Source organism: Oryctolagus cuniculus, chromosome 21 (genome assembly GCF_964237555.1).
Source record: "Oryctolagus cuniculus chromosome 21, mOryCun1.1, whole genome shotgun sequence".
Classification (NCBI taxonomy): domain Eukaryota; kingdom Metazoa; phylum Chordata; class Mammalia; order Lagomorpha; family Leporidae; genus Oryctolagus; species Oryctolagus cuniculus.
In genome coordinates, this window is record NC_091452.1 from 16,360,339 (window position 1) to 16,370,726 (window position 10,388).

At 50.9% G+C, this 10,388-nt stretch overlaps 1 protein-coding gene across 1 annotated transcript; it reads right to left on the reverse strand.

Annotated features, from left to right (window-relative positions):
• Positions 1-679: 679 nt before the first annotated feature.
• PLA2G1B (phospholipase A2 group IB) lies at positions 680-6,086 on the reverse strand. The gene is made up of 4 exons (XM_002719793.5): positions 5,940-6,086; positions 3,617-3,776; positions 2,762-2,889; positions 680-887 (listed from the first exon to the last, which is right to left on the reverse strand). Exons 1-4 carry the CDS (start codon positions 5,971-5,973, stop codon positions 772-774), a joined length of 438 nt encoding a protein of 145 aa, XP_002719839.1. The 5' UTR covers positions 5,974-6,086; the 3' UTR covers positions 680-771.
• Positions 6,087-10,388: the final 4,302 nt, after the last annotated feature.

The following is a 10,388-nucleotide window of genomic DNA, read 5'->3' on the forward strand; positions in this document are numbered from 1 at the left end:
CCCGGTGTGCCGGCCCCGCAAGGCGGAGGATTAGCCTAGTGAGCCGTGGCGCTGGCCGAAAATAAGTTTTTCTAATAGTGCCAGTGTCTCAGAGGGCTGTGCAGGGGACTTAGAGATGCACAGTCCTCCGGCGCCGCGGCTCACTAGGCTAATCCTCCCCCTTGCGGCGCCGGCACACTGGGTTCTAGTCCAGGTCGGGGTGCCGGATTCTGTCCCGGTTGTCCCTCTTCCAGGCCAGCCCTCTGCTGTGGCCAGGGAGTGCAGTGGAGGATGGCCCAAAGTGCTTGGACCCTGCACCCCATGGGAGACCAGGAAAAGCACCTGGCTCCTGGCTCCTGCCATCGGATCAGCGCGGTGTGCCGGCTGCAGCGCGCCGGCCGCGGTGGCCATTGGAGGGTGAACCAACGGCAAAAGGAAGACCTTTCTCTCTGTCTCTCTCTCTCACTGTCCACTCTGCTGTCAAAAAAAAAAAAAAAAAAAAAAAAGAGAGATGCACAGTCCTGACACCACCACAACACTCAGCAGGTGATGACTGCTCGTCGTTATTCAGGCTTTGCGTGCTTGAATCCTGCTAATTCAACTTCAGTCTCCAAGGCTGGGAGGAGTGATGTTCACAGAAGACGTGGCAGAGACCTAGTGATGTTTAGGATCAGAGATTAAAGCACTCTCCAAACACGAGGTCTTGCCAGCAAGTGCTTTATTGAAGGGCTCGGTGTAAGGTGAAGCCAGGGAGGCAGGTGAGGATGATGCTTTCCGTGGTGACTGGTGCACCTAGCAGTACTTGGAATCCAGGTCCTTGTACTCCTTGTTGTAGGGCGCCTTGGAAAAGCAGATGGCAGCTTTGCGGTCGCAGTCACAAATGAAGGCCTCACATTCTTTGTTTTTGCCTGGAGAGGGACAAGAAGAAAGGACTGACCATGTGGGCCCTGCTTTCTACCACCCAGAGACAGGAAGAATTCATTGGAATAAGCTGGTGGTCATTCCATGGGTGCACACTTGGGACTGATCAATTAAGCAAAGAGGCTGGCATTGTGGTTCAGCAGGTAAAACTGCTGTCTGTGATGCCCTTACCCCCGATCAGAGCAGTAGTTCGATTCCTGGCTGCTCTGTTTCAGATCCTGCTCCCTGCTAATGCTCTTGGGAAAGCAGCAGAAGATGGCCCAAGTGTTTGGGCCCCTGCACCCACATGGGAGACCAGAATGGCACTTCAGGCTCTTGGCTTCAGCCTGGCCTAGCCCCAGTTGTTGCAGCCATTTGGGGGCGTGAAATGGAAGTGGTCTCCCAGTGGATGGAAGACCTCTATCTCTGTCACTCTGCTTTTTAAATAAATAATAAATCTTAAAAAAAAAAAAAAACCACTCTAGTGTTTCACCATATGTGCTGCATAACTTAGTGGATAAGACCAGAATCTTTGAAATACGAGAAACTGCATTCAAATATCAGACTACTACTTTTAAATTTCATGCTTTTGGGGGAAATGACCATCCTGAAGCCTCAGCTTCCTCACCTTTAAAATGGGAATAATAAAACCTGTTTTGGACAATAGGGTCTTTTTTTTTTTTTTTTTTTTTTTTTTTTTTTTTTTTTTTTGACAGGCAGAGTGGACAATGAGAGAGAGAGACAGAGAGAAAGGTCTTCCTTTTGCCGTTGGTTCACCCTCCAATGGCTGCCGCGGCTGGCATGCTGCGGCTGGCGCACCGCGCTGATCCGATCGATGGCAGGAGCCAGGTACTTATCCTGGTCTCCCATGGGGTGCAGGGCCCAAGCACCTGGGCCATCCTCCACTGCACTCCCTGGCCACAGCAGAGAGCTGGCCTGGAAGAGGGGCAACCGGGACAGAATCCGGTGCCCCGACCGGGACTAGAACCCGGTGTACCGGCGCTGCAAGGGGGAGGATTAGCCTAGTGAGCCGCGGCGCCGGCTGACAATAGGGTCTTTATAACATTCCTGGAAAATACACATGATCAAAAATGATGCATGGCCAGCGCCGCGGCTCACTAGGCTAATCCTCCACCTAGTGGCGCCAGCACACCGGGTTCTAGTCGCGGTTGGGGGTGCCTTATTCTGTCCCGGTTGCCCCTCTTCCAGGCCAGCTCTCTGCTGTGGCCAGGGAGTGCAGTGGAGGATGGCCCAAGTGCTTGGGCCCTGTACCCCATGGGAGACCAGGAGAAGCACCTGGCTCCTGCCTTTGGATCAGCACAGTGCGCTGGCCGGAGTGCACCAGCCACAGTGGCCATTGGAGGGTGAGCCAACGGCAAAGGAAGACCTTTCTCTGCTCTCTCTGTCTCTCTCTCTCTCACTGTCCACTCTGTCAAAAAAAAAAAAAAAAAAAGATGCATGGATTTAAAAACCTTTTTTACACCAAAATAAATGTATCTTTCAATTTAATGTTTCAGTGGGCTTTCTACATGTTTTTAGCTTGACAGCTGGCATGTAGTAAGAGACTCATACATAGTAGCTCAGACTTCTTAAATAGGAAGTTCGCATAGCATGACAGTTAAGAGCAGGCGCCTTTCAGTCACGTAGAGTTGTGTTCAAAAGCCAGACACCACCGCTTATGAGTTGCATGACTTTGGGCTCAGTCTTGTAAGTCTCAGTTTCCTCATCTGTAAAGTGGGGATAATGAGAGTACCTATCCCATAGGTTGTGACGAGGATTTAAGGGAGACACTGCCCAGCACCCACAGAACCGTCAGTACATGGAGGCTGTCGTCAGTAGGCGGCCTCCTGGAACCTGCCGGGTAAGAAAGAGGGAAACCTACTGCTGCATGTGACGGTAGTGCCGGAGCACGAGTAGGAGTAGGAGTTGGTGTAGGGGTTGTCCACCAGGAACGAACAGCTGCTCAACTTCTTGGCCTGGGTGTAGCACTGGTCGTGTGTCTGGCAGCACCTGGAGAGGAGGGACAATTGAGGCAGGAGCCGCCCTCATCCGCTCTCTCGGAGGAGCAGGTGGAGGTGACTTCGGCAAGATGTCCCAGGAGAAGTGGTCCTATGGCTCGGGAAAGATGCAAGTCCTTTTATCACGGGCTTATTGAAAGGGGTCTTAGCATGACTGCAGGAGCACAGGAAAGTCATATACGGGGTACCCTGGGGACCGGCTCCAGAACCTCTCATGGAAACCAAAATCTCCCAGTGCCCGAGTCCCTTCCACTGACTGGTGTAGCATTGCATATGGCTGATGCGCATCCTGTTCACACTAAGTCATCTCCAGGCGGCTCTGAAGTCTTCAGTGTAGTTGCAATGCTATTTTGTTGAGGTGGAAATGACAAGAAAAAAAAAGTCTGGAGATAGTCAAGCCAGACTCAAGCTTTTTGTGAATATTTTCAACTTGTGGATAGTTCAATGGACAAGGTGGGAACCATGGACAGGAAGGACCAGTGTGTTCCCAAGCCACCATCCTGACACAGGCAGGGCTACAGGGACGCTTAGAGGTAAATGTCCTGTGTTGTCACATCCTGCCACTAGAGGGCAGGACCATCCGCTACGTGTCTCACATCCCTAAGAGAGGGTGCCAGGTGTCTTCATGGGACAAGGGGTGAATAAAAGTCCCTTTTCTGTGCCTCAAGGGGGCCTTGGCTTGTGTCCCTCCCCCATCTCTCTCCGTGTGTACCACTTACCTGTCCAGTTCATCCACAGGCGTGCCTGAGCCACCCAAGCCACAGTAACAGCCGTAGCCGTTGAATTCCAGGTAGGGGGAGCTCCCGGGGATCGTGCACTGGATCATGCCGCGGAACTGCCACAAGGCTCGTGGTGAGACGCCGCTCGCAGCTGTGCCCGCTGCAGAAACACACAGCGGAGTTCAAGTGGGCCCTGGCCGGCTCCACCTGCGCCCAGGGCGCTCCCTGGCTTGCCCCGCTGCCTCCCTTGCTCCAGACCTGCTGCCTCCTGGGAACGGGTCTAGGACTCAGAACCTGGTAAATGAGTAGGAATTTTTTTTTTTAAAGAAAAGTTTTTAAAAAATGTATTGACTTTGGGGCCAGCGCTGTGGCATAGCAGGTAAAGCCGCCGCCTGCAGTGCCAGCATCCCATATGGGTGCCGGTTTCAGTCCCGGCTGCTCCACTTCCTATCCAGCTCTCTGCTATGCCTGGGAAAGCAGTGGAAGATGGCCCAAGTCCTTGGGCCCCTGCACCCATGTGGGAGACCCGGAAGAAGCTCCTGACTCCTGGCTTCAGATGGGCACAGCTCTGGCCAGTGCAGTCAACTGGGGAGTGAACCAGTAGATGGAAGACCTCTCTCTTTTTCTCTTTCTCTCTCTCTGCCTCTCCTTCTCTCTGTGTAACTCTTTCAAATACATAAATAGATCTTTAAAAAAAGTATTTAAAAAACGTAAATTACACCATTTGAATAATTCAAGATGAACAATTCGGTGGCTTTTAGTATTTTCACAAGTTGTGCCACCATTGCCACTGATTCCTAAACATTTCTGTCGCCGCCAAAAAACCTCCATGTCCAATTAGCAAGCAGTACCCCCTTTCTCCTCCCAACCTCTGGCCACCTCCAATTTGCATTCTGTCTCTGGATTTGTCTGTGCTGGACCCTTCAGAGAAATGGAGCCTTCCAGTCTGTGGTCTTTCCTGTTGGACTTCTTTCACTTAGCTTCATTTTAAAAAAAGCTTTTGTTTTATTTTCATTTTATTTGAAAGGCAGAGAGAGACAGAGGGAAATCTGCCATTACTGCTTCACTCCCCAATGCCCACAACAGCCAGGGTTAAGCTGGGATCCTGGACTTCCATCTGGGTCTCCCTTGAGGGTGGCAGGGACTCAAGTACTTGAGCCATCACCTGCTGCCTCCCAGGGTGCTGCATCAGAGACAGCTGGATGGGAAGCAGAGGCAGGACTTGAACCCAGGCACTCTGATACAGGGTGTGGACGTCCCAAGATGCGTGGGATGTTTTTAAAAAGAGTATTTATTTGAAAGGCAGAGTTACAGAGAGAAAGAGAGAGAGAGAGAGAGAGAGATCTGCTGGTTCACTCCCCAAATGACCACAAAGGCAGGAGCCTAGAACTTCTTCCAAGTCTCCCACGTGGGTGCAGGGGCCCAAGCACTTGGGCCATTTTTTGCTGTTTCTCCCATGCACATTAACAGGGAACTGCATCAGAAGTGGAGCAGCTGGGACTTGAACAGACGTGCATATGGGAAGCCCATGCTGTGGCTGGTGACTTTAGTCACTGCACCAGGGCACTGGCCTCGATGTGTGGCGTCTTACCCACTGTGCCAGGGAGGCAGCCGGTCACTATCTCCTAGAGCAGCCTTCCCTGTGGTAGCCAACAGAAGCTGCGCTCAACAGCAGAGACTGCTCACACAGTAGAGTGGCCGACCTGCCCTGGCCACTCTCCAGATCTCTCTCTTTCTCCCTCTCCCTCTCTCCCTCTCTCCCTCTCTCTCTCTCTTATCCAGCCAGCTCTGCAAAGGCCTGTTTTGCACAAAGACACTGCTCCTCTGTGTGTGTGTGTGTGTGTGTGTGTGTGTATGGCTTGTTCACCTCTGGGTTCCCAGTCTCAACCCAGAGCTTGGTATCTTGGATGTCTCCATCAATGGAGGATGGATGAGAGAGGTGGGTTAGAATCCCAGTGCGTCTGATGCCACTAATTCTTTCAATATGTGGTGCCTATAGCACTACTCCTGTTTATGGAGCCCATGGTTTGAGGTGAGTAGAACAGAAAAGCATAAATGAATCAACAAGATAAGAATTTGGGGCAAGGGTGCATGGGTACCAGGAAGGGGAGGAAGAAGGGGGACTTGTTTACCGTGGGTGGGCCGGCTAGACCTTTCTGCATGGGGTCACCGGAGTTCATACCATGGGGGGATTTGAGGGAAGAGAAGAGAACCCCAAAACAATGAGACTCCAGGTGGGGCCCACCTGTCAACCATGACTGTGGGACCCCACGCTGGTGGGGGCGGGGATCACAGTGCATACCCAGGGGCAGGGGGTGCCTACCTGTGAGCAGAGCAGCCAGGACAAGGAATTTCATCTTGAAGTCAAGGCAGTGAGCCAGAAGAGCTGAAGAGGCCGGTGACCACGCTGCTTATAAACCGTGGCCCCACGCCCCCAAGATAACACTGTTTACATTGCTTTCAGTCTACTCTGAGTTGGCCTTGAGTTTGTTGCAGGAATAAACCATGAGGGATCACTGGAAACAATGACATAGATTTGTGTAGCCAAAGGTGATATCTGCAGGTTGCAGATCTCAGAATCTTGGTTGTCCCACACCCGTGCCTTGAAACTCAACTCAGGGTGGCAGAGCATAAGCCGTCAGCCCGGCTGGACGAGTGGGCAAAGGGGGCTGCCTCGTGTCTGTGCTGTGAACAGTCCCATCGCTCTCCCACTTTGCCAATGGGGAGACAGGCTCGGAGAAGTGAAATAACTTATCTGAGGTCCCACAGCGAGCCACCGGCATAGCAGGGTGGTCAAGCTTAAGTCCGTCTGATTCCCGGGTACCCGTTTTGTTCCCCCCAACCACCCCAGTACCACAGCAGTACCACTCCCTTCCTTGCTGCCTGGTGTGGAATTGTGAGAAAATACTGGACTTTGGAATTCCAAAGGTTTGGGCCTGACTTGTAGAATAATAAAGGGTTTTCTAGGTGAAACTTCGGGTAACATAACATGAACCACTTTGAAGTGAATGATTCAGTGGCTCTTAGCTCACGCACAGTGTTGTGCAATCGATGCTTCTTCTAGTCCCGGAACATTTGCATCAGTTCCAGCAGTTTCCTTATACCCATCAGCAGTCTCTCTCTCTCTCTCTCTCTCTCTCCCATACCCTGGCGAGTACTGACCTGTTATCTGCTCGGTAGATTTTTATTTCCTACACAGACTGAGCAACCCTCACCGAAAATCCAAAATCTGAAATGCCCCAAAGTCTGACACTTTTTGAGCACCATCATGATGCCACAAGTGGAAAATTCCACATTGGACCATATGTGATTGGTCACAGTAAAAACACAAGAGCACCAGGGGTCGGCGCTGTGGCGCAGTGGGTTAACACCCTGGCCTGCAGTGCCAGCATCCCATATGGGCGCTGGTTTGAGTTCTGGCTGCTCCAGTTCTGATCCAGCTTTCTGCTATGGCCTGGGAAAGCAGTAGAAGATGGGCCAAGTCCTTGGGCCCCTGCACCCACGTGGGAGACCCAGAGGAAGCTCCTGGCTTCGGATCGGCGCAGCTCTGGCCATTGCGGCCAATTGGGGAGTGAACCAACAGATGGAAGACACCCCCCACCCCGCCTCTCCTCTCTCTCTGTGTAACTCTGACTTTCAAATAAATAAATAAATCTTAAAAAAAAAAAAAAACACACACAAGAGCACTAAAATATCATGTACAATTACCTTCAGGCTGTGTGCAGAAGATGTGTATGAGGGCCCAGTGCTGTGGCAAAGCGGATAAAGCCACCACCTGCAGTGCCGGCATCCCATATGGGCGCTGGTGCCAGTCCTGGCTGCTCTACTTCCGACCCAGCTCTCTGCTATGGCCTGGGAAAGCAGTGAAAGATGGCCCAAGTCCTTGGACCCCTGCACCTGAGCGGTAGACCTGGAAGAAGCTCCTTGCTCCTGGCTTTGGATTGGCCCAGCTCCAGCTGCTGTGGCCATTTGGGGAATGGCCTCTGCCTTTCTGTAACTCTGTATTTCAAATAAATGAATATATCTTAAAAACAAAAAAGTGTATGAAACATCTGTGAATTTCATGTGTAGACTTGGGTCCCATCCCCAAGATATCTCATTATGCATATGCAAATATTTGTACATCTAAAAACTTCCAAAATCTAAAACTCTTCTGGTCGCAGGCATTGCAGACTACAAATACTCAAGCTGTACTGTGTAGTATTTAGAATTGAACCATCTCTCTGCACTTGCTGCTCTTCTTGAGTTCTTAAGTGATTTCTACAACAATCTGGAGTTGGGGAGGGCCTTGTTAGTTATTTCTGTTTTATTTTAATTATTTGTTCATTTACTTCTTTTTATTTATTTTTAAGTATTTATTTATGTATTTGAAAGACAGATATATATATATATATATACATACACACACACATATATATATATATATAGAGAGAGAGAGAGAGAGAGGGAGAGACAGAGAGAAATATCTTCCATCTGCTGGTTCACTCCCCAAATTGCTATAAGGGCCAGGGCTGGGCCAGGCCGAAGGCAGGAGCCAGGAGTTTCTTCTGGGTCTCCCACGTGAGTGGCAGGGGCCCATGTACTTGGGCCATCTTCCACTGCTTTCCCAAGTGCATTAGCAGGGAACTGGATCGGAAGTGGAGCAGCTGGAACTCGAGTGGCACCCATATGGGATGCCGGCACTGCGGGTGGTGGCTCAACCTTCTATACCACAGCACCCATTCAGCATTTACTTATTTTTATTGAGCCAACAGTTCCCACCTCCCTCTCCCCAGTTTCCCCTATTATTAACATTTACATTGGTATGGTACATTATTTATAGTCAATGAAGCAATATTAGCATATTATTATTATTATTGCCAATATTAGTATTAATAAGCTCATGCTCTTTCAGATTTCCTGAGTTTTTACTGAGTGTCTTATTTTATTCCAGGATCACATCCAGGATTGCACATTATATTTAATTTGAAGCTTTTAAAATTAACTAATTAATGAATTTTACTTATTTGAAAGGCCAAAAGAGAGAGAGGCAGAGAGAGATCTCCTGTTTTACCCCCAAAATGCCCATAACAGCCGAGGCTGGGTAAGACTGAAACCAGGAATCCGGGGCTAAGTCTGGGTCTCCCCATGGGGTAATAGGAACTCACATACTTGAATCCATCCCTGCTGTCCCCAGGATGTGCATCTGCAGGGAACCGGAACTGGGAGCACAGCTGAGACTGAAACCCAGGCACTCGGTCTGGGACAGAGGTGACAATGGAGGCTGAGAGAGGCTAAGCAACTGCCCCAACATCACACAGCAGGACCAAGCTATGTGCTGGATCTGGCGGTCAGGATGTCGCAGCACCATCTCTGGACAGGGAGTGAAGAAAGCCAAGGTGGCTGAGTTCAGGAGGGACTGAGTCCCACCTGCCACCTCCCTCCTTCTCTGGCCCTCTCCCAGCCACTGGAAGTCTTCCCCAGTGCAGTCTGGTCAAATTCTCAGGTACTGGGGCTCAGGCAGAGCACCTGGGGGTGGGAGTGTTGTGGGTAGGGGCCTGGCTGCTACCACAACCTTTCCCTCCTGGAAGGAGGGCATGCTAACTGCAACAATGCAGAATGTGGCACAGAGGCCATAGGAAGGTAGACCTGTGGGGGTCATGGGCTAGCTCCCCAAACCTCTGCACTCTTTGTACCTTGACCTTTGGCTACCCGGGCTCCACGCACAGGTGTGTGAAGCACACACGTGTCCCAGCCTGGGAAAAACACACTCGCCAGTGGAAAAAACAGGTAACGATAGCTTCTGGATGCATTCAGGTGACGGCGTACCCACACTCCTGCAAGGTCATCATCGGCGCGGCCCCTGGAGGACAAGGCTGCTGATCCCTGGAGATATTTAAAGCTGCTCCCAGCTACTGTTTGCTGAGTGCTTCTCATACACTGAGTGCCTTGCAGCCTAATAGCAACCTTGTGACACAGTGATTTTCCATCCCTTGCAAAACAGGGGTGGAACAAGTTCAGAGAGCTTGCTCAGATTCCCACAGCTTGAAAGTGGTGGAGAAAGGCCGGCGCCGCAGCTCAATGGGCTAATCCTCCGCCTGCGGTGCCGGCACACCAGGTTCTAGTCCCGGTCGGGGCACCAGATTCTGTCCCGGTTGCCCCTCTTCCAGGCCAGCTCTCTGCTGTGGCCCGGGAGTGCAGTGGAGGATGGCCCAGGTCCTTGGGCCCTGCACCCGCACGGGAGACCAGGAGAAGCACCTGGCTCCTGGCTTCAGATCAGCATGGTGCGCTGGCCGCAGCAGCCATTGGGGGTGGTGGTGAACCAACGGAAAAGGAAGACCTTTCTGTCTGTCTCTCTCACTGTCCACTCTGCCTGTCCAAAAAAATTAAAAAAAAAAAAAAGTGGTGGAGATGGGTATCCCTGATCCAGAACTCCCTTCGGTGGTAGCAGCAATATCAGCAGCAGTTAATATGCCTGGAGCACTATGCTAGGAAAGATACTAAGAACTTTACACAGGAGAGTAAACTGAGGCAGTACACCAAAGTAGTTAAACTTCTCAAAGCCATCATTCTCAGCATCCAAATCATTACAACAGCCTCCCAACTCTAAGCAGTGCCCACTCCCTGTACTCCCACCTATTCAGAGAAGGGGTGTGATGTGTATGTGGTCGGTGGTCCCCAAACCCCAGCGACTCCTGGGAAACTTAAAGTCTTGGAACACAGGACATGGGTTGGGAATAAGAATGTGAAATTGTGCTTTAAAAAAATCTGTTTAGCTACACAATTTTTTGTT